At 36.4% G+C, this 19,889-nt stretch overlaps 1 protein-coding gene across 2 annotated transcripts in view; it reads right to left on the bottom strand.

The window, feature by feature from the left end:
- Positions 1–19,889, bottom strand: part of LOC133525082 (CAPA peptides) — a 34,069-nt gene that overhangs the window by 1,713 nt on the left and 12,467 nt on the right. The window contains exons 2-4 of one of the 2 annotated variants that reach the window (XM_061861318.1): positions 13,891–13,959; positions 3,538–3,645; positions 1,220–1,414 (exon numbers count right to left, since the gene is read on the bottom strand). In XM_061861318.1, the coding sequence (XP_061717302.1) occupies positions 1,220–1,414; positions 3,538–3,645; positions 13,891–13,954 (367 nt within the window). In that variant the 5' untranslated portion in view covers positions 13,955–13,959. The remainder of the gene's footprint in view (positions 1–1,219; positions 1,415–3,537; positions 3,646–13,890; positions 13,960–19,889) is intronic. The other variant, XM_061861319.1, reaches the window with a different exon arrangement.

Genomic DNA, 19,889 nt, shown 5'->3' with positions numbered 1-19,889 from the left:
TATTGATTAGGGTATTTCTAACCTATGTACAAAGTCTCATTCCAAACGCCATAGTATTAACGGAGAAATTAACGATTTATGATTTAATACTTCGAAACAGCCTGTATGTAGATACACGGTAATTATAGGTAAAAAACTTAAGTAAGACACCTGTTGTATGTAGTTGTGACGTGTTCGAATAGACATTTGTTTTGTTTGTGTGTGTCTTTTAAACATGTATTGTCTATTCGAACACGTCACAACTACATACAACAGGTGACTTACTTAAGTTTTTTACCTATAAAGAGTGTTTCATGTCACTAGTGTCACTTGAATCTTATCGCCTTTGGAAACGACTAATACAGTATGCTCCTATTTATTGATGATTTATTATACTATTTAAATTTATGTAGTAAAAATGTATGTAAATAAGAACTCTATTAGGAAGCCATGAACACAGATAGGCTTATCCTAACGGAGTTTAGGTTAAGGCGAAGTATATTCGGATCCGTTTTCTGTCCAGCGAATTTAAGTATTGTCGCCAAGTTGTTTTTTTTAAACCAATAGTTATCACGCGCAGGCGGCGGAGATTTTTGATCTCTTTTTTCTCGCACGGTTTGATTAGTCTTTAGACTTAACGTTGCTATATCTATCAACGTATATTATGTGGGCGAATAGCCGTAGGTTTTATTAATGATAGTGAATTGGCGTCAATTTAATTAAGTATTAAAAAAAATTATAATGCCAAAAACTAAATTGGAAATTCCTCTGTCGCTAAATTTAGCTTCCAAGATTTAACACACACTAACTAACAAACCAACATACATACTAACAGGGCAAGTTAAATAAAATCTTGTAAAATGTTTAAACTGATTGTAGAAAACTTACCCTCTTCGCTTTTGTAAGCACGCCCTTGCCTTCTTCTAACTTCTTTCTAAACTTACATTCTGACATTGAATGATGTCATTTGATTATAATTCGCGCATGCATTTCGCTCGTACTTGTCCGTACATGTATTAGCGCGAGCGAGACGCACGGGCGACTGACTTCATTTAGATATAATTTTGATGTCACAATATAAGTTTGAAATAGCCTCCTAAGTCCAAACCACGTGCCAGTGCTTTCCCCGTTCTCGCCCTCTCGCTTCTCGTTTTGGCGGTGGAACAGTTCTTCGAGGCGGTACATACTGGGCACTTTCTTCATCTTGAACAGGTTGCAACAAGCTTTCAAGACAACTTACCTTCTTCGCTCTTGTAGGCGCGCCCTAGTCTGGGCCCGAACCACATGCCTGTGCTGTCTTCGTTCTCGCCCTCTCGCTTCTCGTTCTGACGGTGGAACAGCTCCTCCAAGCGGTACAGGCTGGGGTTCCCACGGACCTCGCTGCGGCCGACGCGTGGAAACGCGTATAGTTGACGTTTCTCTGCTGGCTTGTATTCTGACAAAAAAATGGACATATAAGTAATCCTACACAAAGTCAGGTTTTTAAAGTTTGACACTGCTATGATCGTAACTACGGTAACTCGGCCAAGCGGGCTTAAATCCTTGTTTGACAATGACGTGTTAAGGTCAACCGTCTGTCATAGGGCAAGAACGCACGTATTTATATACGTACGTCGCTCTCACACAGTCAGAAATGAAGGAAGAACTTCACTCTTTTGTTGAAAGTGATGAAAGAGCTTGTAGACGGCCTTCCACATTGACTGATCAAAAAAAACCTTTAGACGGGTGATTCAACGGGGTCAAATTTAACTTGCTAGATTAAACGGACATCATGACAGGTCGAATTAACAATGTGGGATTACCAGTTTTGCTTCAGGCTACGCAAATAATTACCCCAACTCGTGCAAGGCTCGTACAAAGCGCTCAATCTACAGCAACCAACTCAAGGCGCCCTCGCTATATTTAAACGCACCTCAATGTTTCTATCTATTCCTGACCTATTCTGCGAATTCCCTGCGTGCTAATTAAATCTACCAGACCCGGATCCATAGAATTACGTCCAAGAATCGCCGTCACTGCACCTCTTTGTCCCCTAATGAATCAAATTGAAATTCTCTGAAAGCTGCAATATGCTGTGTAATTATCTCTGACTTCCTCTGTAATATTTTCCTAGCCTACAGTTGAATATAAATTTAACAAGCTTCTATAAAAATCTACCAATTAGATATAAAAAAGTAATGAAGCCTTCTGGGAATAGATGAAAATTGTCGTTAATTTTTATTACCTCTTAGGTATACGCGTGTTAAATAAATGTATTTAACGCGCGCGTTTTTTAATAAAATATATGCATACGACCGGCAATACTGTTAAAAAGGGAGGGGGGGGGGGGATAGAAAAACAGTCACGAAAACATATCAAATTTTCGATTCTAGTATAATTTTAGTATAGCTAATGACATAGCCGAGGGGTTTTTCTGGCAAAAATTCAAACATAAACTTTCAAACTCTGCCTATGACGCCGATGGTCCTGGGTTCAAATCCCGGTAAGGGTATTTATGTGTGTGATGAGTACAGATTTATGTTCCTGAGTCATGGGTGTTTTCTATGTACTTAAATATTTGTGTATTATATATATCGTTGTCTAAGTAACCATAACTCCTATAACATAAGCCTTCTTGGCTTACCGTGGAACTTAGTCAATTTTTGGAAGAATGTCCCTATAGTTTTTATTATTTATTTATTTATATTCAGAGATATTGGCGAAAAACGTCAAAACCCGTTAGAGTCTAAAATTTTCAATCGCAAGTTTCGCGCGTTGCTCCTAATCTCTTGTTCCTTTCTAATTTCCTGGCTTTACGCCCTCCTAACTGAGAATAAACCTTATTGTTAAGACTTAAGGTTCACTTTTGCTCCTGCGTTGCTGTTGGTACGTTCCGTTATTAGGTAAATATGAAAATAATTGGCGTGTCAGTGTGATGCAAATGACGATATATATAATTGCCAATTGAAATTGTGACAAATTATTTAGTAAATAAGTCAAGTTACAGTATTTAGATTTACTACCGTATTCTACGCATTTTTAAAACTTATATTAATAGAGGTAAACTGGACCTATCTTTAGTGGATTTATTAAAGAAATTAATGGCCGAATTTAATCTGTATGTGTGTGTGTGTGTGTGTGTCTGTGTCTGTGTTCATATCTGTCTGTTTAATGTGTTAAGCTACTGCAATTATATTAAGTGAATTACCTCACATGTCGCACGAGTAACTAAAAATACATAAATTAAAATATACCTTTATATAAACTGCAACGTATTGAATGTTAAACTGATACAAAATTCGATGACGTGAACCTGAGAAGTTGTGAAGTATACAGTCTCGTTAAATATCGGTTACGACCCATAACATATGAGTGTCCATTTCAAAAGTACGCTGTAGGCATTTCTTAATACCACCTCCGGATTGAAAGTCGGACGTCATATCCACTCGGCCACCACCGCTTATACACTTACCTAAATAAAAGTCATTGAGCTGCACCTCGAAGGTGTCATGTACGTACGTCCCAATCTTGCCAAGGCATACCGATTCATCATTAATTGGGACAGCATGATACACTTACCTAAATAAAAGTCATTGAGCGGCACCTCCCAGGTGTGATGCGCGCGCCCTACCCTTGGGAAGGGGTACAGATTCAACACGCCGTCTCGCCGGAGCTTCGCGCTGGTCTCTGTGATAAAAATAATTATGTTATCAGACACATTTGAGTACTATTTGTACAGTAAGTAACACCTTAAAACTTATTTTAAGATATATATTACAAACACTTGTATGTGTTTAACACTTTCGCTGCGCCACGCCGCATGGGTTCTTCGCCATACAATACAATTACTGATGTTACAGCTAATTAAGTTTATCAGGGTCCCATTTGAGTAGCTTTGGATCCATATGAGTTGAAGTATCATGACGTGTGTACTGACAATAATCACCCTAGATAATTGATAACTTCCATGCGACGTGTCGAAAGGGGTCGTTTAATCGGATAACGGGATTATCGCTCAATCTGGTTGAAAAACGCACATTTCGGGATATTTTGCCATCTAACCTTTTAACTCGGAGGGGAAACTATACATTTCAGTAACAAATATTTCTGCTTGGTACTAGTTTTCGTTCCTAAAAAAAATTATTAAAAAAGAAAATATTGCGAGGTTTGTTATCATTTAAAACTGTGAATGCTTTGCAGGTTCTTGATAGGAGGTGGAATGTTGTTCCAACACCTAGTGGCTGCGTAGCGAAACCTACCTCGGAAGGTTGCTGATGTGTGTCTAGGAGTTAGAAGTTAGAAGTTCGATCTTCAGATTGCTGACCCCCGCGTGAATTGGATATGGACAGCTTCTCGTACAAATAAGTAGGAGTCGGACAATTTATTACTCCAAAGAGTAAAGAAGAAAGGTGCAGCTTACGGTAGTGGTACAATTTCTAGCAACAAAAACTACCAGACAAAGATATATGTTACTTTAATGTTCATGCCTATTTTGGTGTGATTTAAGCATGCCGTTTTTAAAATGAGAGCGTAGCTTTGATTGTATGGGTGCGGCTTTTTGGCGAACGGTTGATATGATTCTTAAACGCGACCTATAGAGATAAAATACTGACATATCTTTTTTGGTATAACTATTCCTGACGCGTTATCCATCCGTACTATTGATGTTGACTAAAGAAGAGACGTTTTCCAGATAATCTCTCTGTGCCCGCGTGTTGCTATCTCTATTGCACTGTCAAACTCGCACAGTGACCATGACTACCGATATCATCAGCGGGACAGCAATATAATTATGCGTGTGTGAATAGATATAGCAACAGGCGGGTCAAAGTACGAAAATCTATCTGGAAAGCGTCTCAGCTAAATAATCTAGGGAGTAAAGAAAATAACTCATCACAAAAGATGAATAAAGTGTGCTGTCAGCAACAAAACAATGAACGTAAACTTCCCGATTGCTTGGTATTGAACTTCTGAGCAGCGTAGGTACAAGGATTAATCATAGTACAGTCGCCATCAAATGAATCGGAGCGGCCAAGGTGTTCACCAATATCTGAACACGCACTCTAATACCATGGCAATAGAGACGTGTTCAGATATTTATGAGCACCTTGGCCGCTCCGATATATCTGATGGCGACTGTACGCAGCATATTTCTTAGTTACGTTACTATAGGTACTTTAGTCTACGATAAAGGATTATTAACTGTTATTTAGAGGCTTATTACCTTCAATTTGAAGCGAGCAGAACATTTTATTAAATTACTTATTTAAGACCTGGGTGCGTAGCCAATTTGCCAAACGTTTATGCTCCGTAGCGAACGAAACGCAACTGTTACTGTAACACTAATATGGAAGAGTGATAGAGATACGCTACACTACGGAGTGTTAACGATTGGCAAGTTGGCTAAGCACCCAGTACTTCTAGTGTAAATTTATTCGAAAGCGAAACATGACGTACGTTTTGCGTTAAGTCTAATTTTGTATGGGATTTTGAGTTTCCAAAACGTCCCGCTTGGCGCGCTGTTTCTAAATCCTATATAAAATGAGACTTAATGCTAATGCGTACGTTCACGCTATCGAATAAATTAACACTTGGGGTTCTGAAGTGTACTCGTAAATAGTGAAAACTTAAATACGATCAAACCTAAAAAAGTCCAAATAATATCAAATGTGAAGTTTTTGTGTTGTATATATTTTAAATGTGACACATTCATTGCAACGTTCCGTGAAATGTTTAGGTAGAACAGCGATAGAAAACTCAACGGAAAATACCACCAATTGGGTTGCTTTGACTGTTAGAAATGGCAGAGCGAAAAGGTAATATATCTTTTATGTATGAACTTTTAAAAATATTTATTGTATTTAAAGTTGCTATACACATTTAAATATCTATGTTAATTAGACGGAATCGGCAGCTAGAGAGATACAGAGTATGTACTACAGACCAACGAGGTAAACAGATTATTTCTATTCATTTGACTCGGGCAATTTTCTTTCGTATGTCCGGATGTTCTTCTCTACAAGTCGCAAACTAAATCTCGTGAGATTTTGTAAGCAGGTTACTGAACCTCAAACGTAGCTACTGAACTACATATAATTTTCTGTTGTTTCGTTTTTTGGGAAATGTTCAAAATGGTGGAATTTAGTTCGTGTCATCTACGATGACGCGAAGAATTGTCAAATATAACCTTTAACATGTCATTACGAGATAGCTTTAGGAGAATATCTTGAAGATAATATGTTTTGTTTTAGTTAAATGATCGTAGTTTTGAGTAAGGTTGCCAGAGCTCAACGAGGGGCCCCCAACGAGGTTAGGGTCGGCACCGCGCATGTAACTCCTCTGGAGTTGCAGGTGTACATAGGCTACGGAGACTGCTTACCATCAGGCAGGTCGTATGCTTGTTTGCCACCGACGTAGTATTTAAAAAAATCGACTACGAGCGTAGCGCTACGAAAACGTTGATAATAAATGTGTTAAAAGAAGTGTAAGAAAAATATTTCTAAAAATTATTTGTCCACGTGTTTTTGGCCAGCCTGTAAATTAAACTACTTATTCAGGCAAAGGGTTATTCCAGCACTAACCGAAATTTGGATGCCTTAATACTGGCCAGCACTGAATAAAACAAATGAACTGTCCACACAAAACCACGACTATCATCAAACATTTCCAAGGCAATTGCGGCATCGCTTTACAAATCGTCTGACGAATGTTCGCCCCGGCTATAAATACAAATGTGCCGATAAATATCAATGAATTCGGAGTCTATTCTCAACGTTCAATTCGAGTTCATATTGAATGAGAATTGTATTGAGCTTGTGGCCGATCATAAAATTGATCATTTCATGAAATTATCCGTTGGCCACATCACGAAAAAGTCAGACCTGACCTAACCATATCATTAAGTGATCTATTCTAAAATGGGATTTTAAGAGGAAATAGGAGTGGTCATTTCTCCATACAAACATACTCGACTGTTTCCTCCGTGGTTTTTGAAGCTAGAGCAATGATTTTTTCAACGCAGATTATTATTATTAATATCAGTGTAGGACTGTTTTGCTTTTTTTGATATTTTAGTTTCTTAAGGCGCTAGTGCACTTCAAATATTCGCAAAAGCGGCTTAATTTACTAGGCCGCAAAGAGACGCATGGTATTCAAAACTGACATCAATTATCCTAAAACGCATAACAGTCCGACACAGATAATGTCATTATTATTTAGATTTCAAAATTTCGTTACATTTGGTTAAGATTTGTTGGAGTCGAGCAGGGATCGGAAACCGGTATTTTTTGTATGGGAACGAAAACGGTATTTTTTCGTTATTTGTTAATTATTTCATTTCTAATTGGGCAATCTAATAATACGAAGTCGTTATCAAAAACCACAACCGAGTCCTATATTATGAGTATAAAATAAACCGAAATATATATTTTTTTTCAACGTTTTTCCAAAAAACCGGTTCCGATCCCTGGAGTCGAGTAAGAAACACCGTTTTTTGAGAATTTTTCGCCTAACCTGTCGATGCTCTTATCGCACTAGTTTTAGGCACCGCTTCCGTTAGCGAGACGGATATAATCACCTATAAATATAAAATATTTAAATCTCAACTCCTGTATCATCTTAAGAAATGATAAAATCCTATGATCTGGCCTCGACATTGATATCACGTAACTGAATGTGTATCCCGTAGGACTGTTAGTGATATTCAAGGTTAAAAGTGTGTTAGCAATGTAACGACAATAATAAACATTCAAGAAATTGGCCTGTGGGAAAACAAAAGGTTTTATTTGAATAATTGGTTAATGTTGCCTACGGTAGCTTGTAGGACAGGTACAACAGGTGATCTTATCGCCAAAAAAGCGATTTCTTCAAGACAACTTAAGCTTAAAATACCTAGTTTTATACTAAATACGTATTAGACGTTTAGCGAGTTCTTACAATGAAAGACAAATAACATAAAAAATGTCAAAATCCCTAAACCGAAGGTCCGTAATAAAACTGTCAAGATGCTTTTATTTTAATTAAAAAGGGTTGCGCGCAAATCATAATAAGCATTATTTTTCTCTTTTAACATTAATAAATGCCCTATTTTGGAGTCACACAAATTTGACCTTATTGTACAGGGTACAAAACACGTTTAATTAATACTCATTGTCCTTTAATTTCTTAGAAAGTTTTATTTCATACAATATTCCGTTTCGTAGAAAACTTTTGTTTTATTAATTTTAAAAAGTTTTATACAAAACATTATACTAATTATTTTATGATGTTTAAAAAGTTAAACTCAGTTTTAAGTTTAATTTCAAAAGAACTAAGTGTACCTAAACTAAAAAACGCTTTCGCTACATCTATTGAAAACAGAAACCAAACCAGATATTTTTTGTACAAGTATTATATAGCTGTCGCAGAATAAATGTAACTTCCCCTTAAAATGTTTCAGCTACTGTAGGACTTAACTTTATTTGTCCATGTCATTTTTATTCGTCACTTTGATTTAATTGCGTACAATAGCAATGGATTTGAAACAGACCCAGTTGAACAAAGAAACAACCCAGGATCGACCGACCTGGTGCTTAAGAACGAGAAAGGCCGATCCCAAATAATGGGAAGAGGTACGGAGTCATTAGTTTATCCTTCAAACGGTGTAAAGATGTATCTGTACATGTTTAATCATGACCAAAACAGGATTTTAATTAACCTGGCCACCTTCACATCAAAAGGCCAAAACTGACTTAACTCCTACTTAAGCAACTTCTCACAAGTCAAATGACAAAGTCTAAACTTAACACAAAGACCAATAAACAATAAGGACAGTAGCCACATTGTACCTTGAACCACCAATGGGAGCACGATTCTGATTCAACGATTGGTTACGTGTTCGAAATGGTTTTGACACGACATTTACATCGTCTTGGCGACTAACACGCGTCTCAAGCACAAATTTTAATTCATTTCGCTTGCACCAATGAGGTTTACTCAAGACAAGACTCAGAACCGGTTTTTAGGGTTCCGTACCAAAACGGGACCCTATTACTAAGAGTCCGTCCGTCCGTCCGTCTGTCAGTTGAAATTTTAGCAGATGATGTATTTCTGTTGCCGCTATAACAACAAATACTAAAAAATACGGAACCCTCGGTGTGCGAGTCCGACTCGCGCTTGTCCGTTTTTTTACTTTTTTTTATACAAGGCACAAATAGTTACAAAACAAATGGATTTGAAGTACAATGTAGTGTACTTAACATACTTAAGAATCATCGTCCTGAAGGTTCATTAGTAGTATTAAGTACAAAATGTTAACATACCTACATACTAATATCAGAAAAAAATGAAATCATGAGCCATACTTAAATTCTATTTACCAGTCTTCAAAGCAAAATCAGTATCTACATATCACATGGATTCGTACGTTTAATCCGATAAATACCGGTTTATTTCGGTTTTACTTACAACTTTCATAAGAACGCGAACGTTTTAAGAACTTTATTGTACTTAACCAAAATAAACCGGTTTATCGATGACGATCAACGATCGACGAGGCGGCCGGCTGGCCTGGTGGTATGCCGCGTAAACAAAGACACCAACATAGGAAGAAACCGGTACTTATTGTTATAAACCGGTTAACATAACTAGAACTTTTGGAAATGTTATCCTAAAACAAAACGAAACCAAAATTAAAAGGTTTTGCGTCAAATACATGATAATAAAGGGTTGGAAATTTTACCAGTTTCCGAGCCTTGAGGGTGAGTGATCTTCTCGTATCAAAATACGATCAAAACCTAAATCTGAATCGCGCTCAAGTTTACACTCGGTTTAACTGGCGAGGTACGCGTGGGTAACTCTTTAATCTCTCCAAGAAACTACTTCAATATTGAACTTTAACTCATACTAATTGACATCAAATTGGGTAAAGGTGCCTTTTGATTCGAAGTTGGCGGACCAAGTTTTTGTCGACAACCGTGAGATGACATTGGAGTCAATATTAGGAGCAAAAGAAATTGTAGGTAAGGTTTTAATATATTTTGAACCTAGTATCTAATGGTATAAATGGTAGTATGTTAAGTTGGTGCCTCCCACCATACACAGTCATAGGCAGGGATCGGAAACCGGTATTTTTTGTATGGGAACGAAAACGGTATTTTTTCGTTCTTCGTTAATTACTTCATTTCTAATTAGGCAATCTAATAATACGAAGTCGTTATCTGAAAACACAACTGAGTCCTACATTTGGAGTATAAAATAAACCGAAATATAAAATATTTCGAAGTTTTTGCAAAAAACCGGTTCCGATCCCTGGTCATAGGTAAGGAATTTTGAATCTAGTTGTATTTTTAATTGGGTTGTATTTCATTTGTTTGAAAATTGTATGTGACTTTGTTTTTATGAGGGTTGTATTTCCATTGAAATTGTTATGTACATTATCAGAAATAATTTAGACGGCACGAGGTACTTACAAGAAATAAATAAATCTTATATACAAAAAAATCATGTGAATAAAAAGGGTAAGGGTTCTTTTATTATTAAGTATTCAACTCTAATGTTATTTATGTTCTCAATAACCTTCTATTCGGGGTTCAGCTTACCAATTTCATACATTTATTAGGTAATAAAACCCTATGAGCATGATTTTGCCTAACGCCTTACAATGTAATCCTCCGTAATGTATAATCGTAATGAATACCGTCATTTTTATTCGACGATGGCTAATCTAAAACGAAGGTTAACTTATTAATGTTATGTTTATTTATTTTACCTAATACTTATGATTGGAATTGAATACTTATTATTCGTTTTAAAGACGTGTAAAAATCAATCTACTGTATTTATCAAATCCACATATAGAGAACTAGCGATGCGTCTCATAGATGCTACGGCTGACCAGAGGGCTGGTTCTTTCCTTGCCGAATGGCATCGCCATACAGCGCGGTAATGCCACCAGCCTTCTGGGCACCCTACCATCGAGCGACGAGCTAGCCCCCATTTTTTTTTGTAAATATAACTATATAAGACCACCACCACCACCACCACCACCAGTCCACCACCACCACCACCACGACCACCAGCCAGTGCCAGTGTCAGTCTGGCCTAGTGGGTAGTGACCCTGCCTATGAAGCCGATGGTCCTGGGTTCAAATCCTGGTAAGGGCATTTATTCGTGTGATGAGCATGGATATTTGTTCCTGAGTCATGGGTGTTTTCTATGTATTTAAGTATTTATATATATTATATATATCGTTGTCTAAGTACCCTCAATACAAGCCTTATTGAGCTTACTGTGGGACTTAGTCAATTTGTGTAATAATGTCCTATAATATTTATTTATATTTATTTATTTATTTATAAGATATGTTTTTAGGGTTCCGTACCCAAAGGGTAAAACGGGACCCTATTACTAAGACAAATACTAAAAAGTACGGAACCCTCGGTGGGCGAGTCCGACTCGCACTTATCCGTTTTTTTTACTTTAGTTATATTCTTTTCTGTATTTTATGAGTTTTAATAAGTTACTATATATTTTATATTGTGTTTTGATTAGCATTATAATTATACTTAGTACCTATTAAATAACTCCACTGTTACAAAAAAAGATATGGCGTAATGTATCATCGGTATATAAACAAAATACTAACTAAAACCAATCGAAACTATTTTATATTTTATTTCTTTTGCTTGCGGACATTTCGTTTAAAAATCATAGATGAAATGAACATGAAATGTGATACAGACACGTAGACACGTGGACACGTAGGCACTAATCTAAAGTCTTCTTTGTTTTCCCATAGAAAATAGGTTATGTAAGATTACATGGTTTTGTAGTCATTGTTGTATTGTCACTGATATTTCGGAGTTTTTACAAGCTTTATTAGACACTACAAACTATAGAACTGATTTTGACAAATGAGATGTCTATTGATTTTCATGGTTTGAGTGACATTGGCTAGATTCGTAACCGATTAAATATTCGGAACAGTTTTATAAAAATATCATTACCGTAGTTTTTATGAAGAAATTCGCCTACTTAATATTTTATAGGTAATATCTGAGTTCCCCTCACTTCCTTATTTGGATGGACTTCTTATCATATCTAAGCCGAATTATCTCGAACGTGTGAATATTTAGTGATGAAACTAATACAGATTAATTTCGGATCAACAAATGAGATGAAATCGGCTTACAGCCTTACGACCTAATCTGTAACATGTATGGCCGCGAAATATATCGAGCATGAATTGTTTTTCACAGACATAATACCTCCTAGTCCGTAGACACCTCCAGTGTCAGCACAGATAGACAATACGTGCAACGCAACGCAATAATTCTTACTGTTTAACAATATGATGTCTCTGTTGTCTGGAAGAGATCGCTTTTTAGCGATAAGACCGCCTGTTGTTTACCTCTACTTCTGTTGCTGTTTTCTTTCTGTATTGTTTTTTATTGAGGTGTATAAGAGTATTTGTATTGTATTGTAGTCCTTAACGCATGACACGTACTATTTCTCGTTCTCAAGACTATCTCCCAGTAACTTAAAATAATCACAAACCTTAAAGTATACCCCTGGGTCTGAAGCAGTACAATCGTATATCGAAAAACGCTATTCGAAAAGTAAAAATATATCGAGATGACAAACGCGAAAAAAGGTCGCTTTAATTTCCATACATTATTTAAGTTTCCATTGCTGATATGACAGGCCATGGAGCCACGCTTCGAGAGATAACGCTCGGAGCGTTTTTCGTGGCCTCCAAGTAAAGACAATGTGTGTCATTTAGAATTCTAACCCCGTGTTTGGTTATTAGGATTAGGGAAGCTTATAAGTAGAACGTTACTTACATTTAAAATGTATAAGTCTATCAGTACTTGTGCTTCCTTTCAATATTTTGAGGATAATTAACTTCTAATTATAGATTGTTAGGGGATACTGAAGTAATTATCATTAATTATTGAATGATGTGGTATAAACTAGTTACAAACGTGTTAAAATCTGCCTAGAATTTCCGTGAAAGAATGTGGTTATCCGGGTCTTGAGTTCTTAAGTTTGACATGAAGGTATGTATATCTACACACACTTTGACATACTCGTATATGTCCGTCGTCGTGTGACGTCGTATCGTGGGTATACAACGTCATCTCACGTTGCGACGTCGTACAACGTTACGGCGTTATATCGCGAGGCCAACACACATATGTTGTATGTTGTATGTATGTTAGCCCTTACGGGCAATAATAATGGAGCCAGTACAGCGGTGTCACGCACACGAATTCGAGCCAATCGTGCAGTCTAACGCCACAACGCGATTGGTTGATGAGTTCGCATCACGCGTGCGATTGGTCGCAACTAGTTCCGTTAAACTGCACGATTGGCTCGAATTCGTGAGTGACACCGCTGAACTAGCATCTTTCTTAGTGCCCGTAAGGCCGGTCCTTAGATTATATTTGTCAATAGTTATGCATAATTTTTTATTTGGAATTGCCTGTCTCGTATTAATATATAGTACCTGGGCGACCGAGCTTTGCTCGGTTATAACTATTTATTGTAATATGGTGGTGTATAGGTGATAATCTTAACTACATTTTTTTACTAAATTAAACTTGTCTAAAACAATAAAAATTAAATAATTATATAAACTTGAACATATAAAAAAAAGTTAATCACCGGGCGAGATTGGAACCCGTAACACTCGTTTCTAGCCGTCCGCGTCTTAACCCGCTGGACCAGACGGACAGTGGCCGGCAATACGAAATTAGCGACCATATTCTGCGTCGAAAGAAAAACGCATGAAAACTCGAAAACACGCGTTTTCCCAAACATAAGACTAATCTTGATCGATTGTATACCCCCAAAAACCCCCATATACCAAATTTCAGCGAAATCGTTAGAGCCGTTTCCGAGATCACAGAAATATATATAATTTGTATAGTTATGCATTGTTAGGCTACTCACGGTAGGCGGCAAATGCCGAAGACACCAGTATCATGGACATGGCGATCCTCGCGATGGACTGCATCCTGTCTGAAACAATAAAAGGAAGTATATCTGTTAGTATAAGGTATTAACCCAACAGCAAAACAGTCCTATAAGAATCGATTTACTCAGCCTGTAATCGTATAACAGCCGAGTTAAATTTAAAGGGCCATAATGTACTTTAAAACGTTGTACCTACAATACACGTGCGCAAGGGCAACTCGTGTCGATTTAAAACACTCCCTTCGGTTGTGTTTTAATTTATCTCCACTCGTTGCGAATTTCCTACTTTTCGCAGTTGTATCGTAATGTACTATTTTGATCACGCACAAAATACCACAACATTTCAGAACACAGCGAGACAATACACGTTCCCTTTGGCTCAACCAGGGCTCATATTACTGAGCCTCATGAAGACACTGATACCAACACTCCGCCAAGGGACCGATATGCCTATACTTACTCAATATTTAATGCCCCAAGGGGATTTGTCGACGAACTTACTGTATGAATTTTGAACCTAGTTTTTTTATTGATATTTATATTCTTACTGTAATATTACGAGTATTTGGTATATTTGTATATATATATGTCTATATGTACACTTCACAAGCACCTCACAAAATACACTTTAGTACCCCTAGTGTAATGTTAGTCGATAGCGAAACGTGACGTACGCGTTTGCGTTAAGTCTCATTTTGTATGGGTTTTTGAACAGCGCGCCAAGCGGGACGTTTTGGAAAGTCAAAAATCTCATACAAAATGACACTTAACGCAAACGCGTACGTCACGTTTCGCTGTCGAAAATATTTACACTAGGGGTACTGTTTCAAATTTAATTAAATCATAGCTTATAGTTTTTTAGTAAAATGGCTGTGACATATTAACAGATAGACGGACGGACAGAAGGACATGACGAAATTATAAAGGTTCCCTTTCTGCCATTTTGCTACGAAACCCTGACAACTGCGAGTCGGACTCGCCCACAGAGAGTTCCGTACATTTTAGCATTTGTTGTTATAGCGGCAACAGAAATATATCATCTGTGAAAATTTCAACTATCACGGTTCATGAGATACAGCCTGGTGACAGACGGACGGACGGACGGACAGTGGAGTCTTAGTAATAGGGTCCCGTTTTACTCTTTGAGTACGGAACCCTAAAAAGACAAACATATTTAGACAGTTTAGTTTAAACTGTTTAGTTTAAACAGAGAATATTTCTAAACATCTTATCTTTGTCTTCAAATTCAAATCAGTTTTCTAAGTTTCTTGTAACATAAAATAATTATTTTCTATCCTGCCTATGAAGCCGATGGTTCGAATCCCGGTAAGGACATTTATTTGTGTGATGAGCACGGATATTTATTCCTGGGTCTTGGGCGTTTTCTATGTATTTAAGTATTTATATATATCGTTGCCTGAGTACCCATAACACAAGCCTTATTATTATGTTTACTGTGGGGCTTAGTAACAAAAAAGTGTAATAATGCCCTAAATTATTTATTTATTTCATCAAAGTTAAACGATTTCATATTCTAGAAGCGTTGGTAGCCTAGCGGTAATAGCGTGCGAATTGCAATCGACAGGTCGCGGGTTCAAAGTGTTCAAACCCCGGCTCGTATCAATGAGTTTTACGCAACTTATTTACGAAATATCATTTGATATTTACCGGTCGCTTTTCTGTGAAGGAAAACATCGTCAGGAAACCGGACTAATCCCATTAAGGCTTGGTTTCCCTGGGCTAGATTGGAAGGTCAGATGGAGATCATCGCTAATAATTTTAAAATTCTAGTGAATCTATTTAAAAGTCGACTACTTAGAATTTATTCAGTTAATAAAATAATCCTTTTTTCTGATATAGGAGGCAATCGAGCAGACGGATCACCTGGTGGTAAGCGATTACCGCCGCCCATGGACGTAACACAGGATAGGAGTACGCTCTTTTCTTTAAGGTTTGAAGGTCGTATCGGTCCGGAAATACCGCAGGCAACAGTTCATTCCACAGTTTAGCTGTGCGAGGGAGAAAGTTTATGGAGAAGCGCATAGTTGAGGACTGCCAACCATCTAAGTGGTGAAGATGGAAATGTTGTCGCGTAGGGCTGATACTTCTGATCTAGCCCTAAATTACATTCTGATATAAAATCACAGCGCAAATATTGTAGCTACCAATGACCTGAGAGCTATTGATCTATACATTTCAAGATATACATTTTTCCAAGCAAATATAATGAATTTGTTCAATTTTATCCTCACTCATACAGATTAGTCAATATTAACTTCCTTCACCCGCGGCTACATAAATAAATCACCTCAAACATTATAATATATTCTCCATATATAAAATTAAGTCGGTATATTTGATACTTCATTTTTTATTCTTTGTAACGAGGGTATGTTAATACGAGATATTTGTAGGTTCATATTCTGTGAGGACTAAGATCGTTGACCTTAATCTTTAATCTTTAGTCTTAAAACTTAACAAGCATCTTAAGAGGGAAGAATAGCTTTGCGATCCTAACGAAATTCCATTTTGAAACAAAACGGTTTCCGCGAACTAAATCTTAACATACCACTTTGATTTTGATGTCGATCGCTTCAACATAATATATTCTAGGTTTATAGGTTTGAAAAACCTATAAACCTAGTTTTTTATTGTGTCAATAATAACAAAAAAAATGTTATAGAATGGATAATATTTAGAAGTAGAAAAACATTTTCTCTTTTTGTATGGACGCGTATCGTTGTCTGAGTACCCACAACACAAGCCTTCTTGGCTTACCGTGGGACTTAGCCAATTTGTGTAAGAATGTCCCTATAATAATAATACAGTGAAACCTGGATAACTGAGACTTCAAGGGACCTGCAAATTTGTCTCACTTAAAGAGGTATTCCACTTACGCAGGCTCTCAGTTAGCCAGGTATAAATAAATTTCGGTCTCATTTACAGAGGGTTCCATTAATAGAGGTGAGAATAGAGGTTATTTCAGTTATAGAGGTAGTTAGTAAGTTATTTTGTTAACATTATGTAGGTATGAGTTGTAATATTTAACGATAAAAATAAGGTAAAATAATCCTTGTCCTTCAGAACATTGAGTGAACTTTTAAAGTCTATTTAAATTTATTTTGAATGGTTCTACAAAGGATAGATTTTGTCACATTAAAATTAATAAAGGCTTCTTTGCGTCTCACCATTATAATAAATGAAAATAATTTTTTGGTTTTTCATGTTACTTACCAATATTTTCGCTTTCGTTAGTTTCTATAGTTTTAACCACTTAATGAAACTTGAAGTCATTTAGACACAATTAATCAAATGCGGAATTTGTGGGTAGAGTAAAAATTTATGAAAAACGTGAATTGATCTGGAATAGAGTCCTAGTTATAGAGGTCATAGATTGACGTTATTTCAGATACAGAGGTTAATTCCTATAACATTCTAAAAAAAACAATTGAACTAAAGTATTCTTGTGAATATAGTCTCAGTAAAAGAGGTAAATACACTCTTTGTCTCAATTATAGAGGTAAATGTGACTATAAAATCCAAAACACTAATCTCAGTTATAGAGGTTTGTTTCGTCTCACTAACAGAGGTAATTCAGTGCTAAAGTGTGGGGCCGCACCATGAGTCCCAGCTATGGAGGTTTCTCACTTATCCAGGTCCCACTTAACCAAGTTTTATTGTATTTATTTATAATTTTCTTTTTTTGTTAATGCGTGAGTTAAACCGTACAGAAATAAGCGAAACGGCAGTTTAAATTCGATTAGTTAAGCTACGGTATATGTCATGTCATGTGAATATATACTCGCGCGGCATCTTTACGGCATGTAATCGACGAACTTCGATTTTCGCGGTAGGCCCCCAGAATCTAACTATATAGAATAAAATAGATTTTTTGTCGATGCAGTTTTTGGACTTTTTAGAAAATGCGGAGGTTGACATAAAGGACTTAAGCGCCAATAGCGTCCATGGCGCTTAAGGCTATGGTGAGTTCACAGTGACGACTCAACGAACTAAAATAAAAATAAAATAAAATAAAATAAAAATAAAAATAGCCTTTATTCTACCATAATTTTTTTTTTTTTTTACATTTCCTTTGCATGCATGATAATAGTTTTTAATAACACATTCCTTTGTATTGTATTTAAAATATACGTATTGTTTAACATATGTAAGATAGTAGTATTTTTCATAAAATATTTGATTTAACATTTTGTTTCAATTGGTTCTATTATCTATTTTTATCACAGTCCTTTAAGTTTAAAGCTATTCACTATTACAATTATTAATTATATCATTAATTATTTGTATAGATTTAATAACTACCAGTAATTTAATATTCATTTTAAATACTTAAATAATTATCTTTTATTAATTATGGAAGTCGCCTCTTTGGCGTAGGCCTCCCCCAGTGTTCTCCAAGTGTCTCTATCTTGAGCTAATCTTCTCCATACTGTTCCACAACGTTTCCTGAATATGTCTGCCCATCGTGTTTTTGGATGACCGTGCTTTCGTGTTGATTTTTCTTTTGGTGGGGTCCATTCTATGATTTTCCTTGTCCATCTATTATCTTTTATTCTACTAATATGTCCAGCCCAATTCCATTTCAATCTTCGTATTCTCTCTATGATGTCAGTTACTTTAGTTTTCTTTCTTATATAATCGTTTCTTACTCTATCTGATATTTTAATTCCTAGCATACTACGTTCCATTTTTCTCTGTTCTATGGCTAGTTTTGTTTCATGTTCTTGACGTAGCGCCCATGTCTGGCAGCCATATGTTAGACAAGGCAGAATTGCAATTTCATATAGTTTTCTTTTTGTATTAATAGATATGTCCTTATTTTTCATAATTTCTCGTAAGCTCCAGTATTTTCCCCACGACAGGGCAATTCTACGTTTTATTTCTTTATCAGTCTGTTCTTCAAAAGAGATCAGCTGACCCAAATATATATAATCTTTAACATATTCTATTTCCTTGTCATCTACGTAGATCATTCTCTTTGGACCATTAGACATAATTTTTGTTTTTGAAGTGTTTATTGATAACCCCACTTTTTTACTTTCCTTTACTAATTCTTGTAACATTTCCTCTAGTTGGTTAGGATTTTCTGCAAAAATGACAATATCATCCGCGAAACGTAAGTTGTTCAGGTATTCTCCATCAACCTTTAGTCCTTTGTTATCCCAGTTAAGATTTCTAAAGATCATCTCTAGCACTGAACAAAATATTTTCGGGGACATCGGATCGCCTTGACGAACGCCTCTCTTAATGGGGAAAACTCTTCCTTCCCGTTCTAGTTTAATCTTTGCTGTGAGGTTTGTGTACATATTATACAGTAGTTCTATGTAAGGCTCTTCTATTCCTTGTTGTGCAAGTGCTTTCCAGATTGCGACATATTCTAATGAATCAAATGCTTTCGTAAAGTCAATAAAGCATAAATATATAATTCTTCTATATTCATTCGATTTTTCCACAATCTGTGTGACAACTTGTATGTGGTCTGTGGTTGAGAACCGTTTACGAAACCCAGCTTGTTCCCGAGGTTGATTTTCATCCAATTCCTTCGTAAGGCGGTTTAGTATGATTTTTGAGAATATTTTATATATATTGGACATTAGACTTATCGGCCTATAGTTCCCTAGGTCGCCTCTGTCGCCTTTTTTATGTAATAAGGTTATTGTAGACTGTGACCATTGTACAGGAATATCTTTGCGGTATAAGATATTGTTAAACAGAACCTGAAGCGGACATTTTAGAGGTTCAACCATTGATTTTAATAGTTCGTTGGTAATGTTGTCTTCTCCCGGTGTCTTGTCCTTTTTTTGGGTTTTGATGGCATGCTCAATTTCTGCAACAAGTATGGCTGGAACATGTTCTTGTATTTTTATAAAGGGACGCTGTACAGAATCTTCTTTAGATGCATACAGGTCTTGGTAAAAAAGAGTAGCTTTATGTAATATTTCAGCTCTGTTAGA

The sequence above is a fragment of the Cydia pomonella genome, chromosome 14 (assembly GCF_033807575.1).
Source record: "Cydia pomonella isolate Wapato2018A chromosome 14, ilCydPomo1, whole genome shotgun sequence".
Classification (NCBI taxonomy): Eukaryota; Metazoa; Arthropoda; class Insecta; order Lepidoptera; family Tortricidae; genus Cydia; species Cydia pomonella.
The sequence above is the reverse complement of the archived record's forward strand: the minus strand, read 5'-3'. Positions and strand labels throughout refer to the sequence as shown.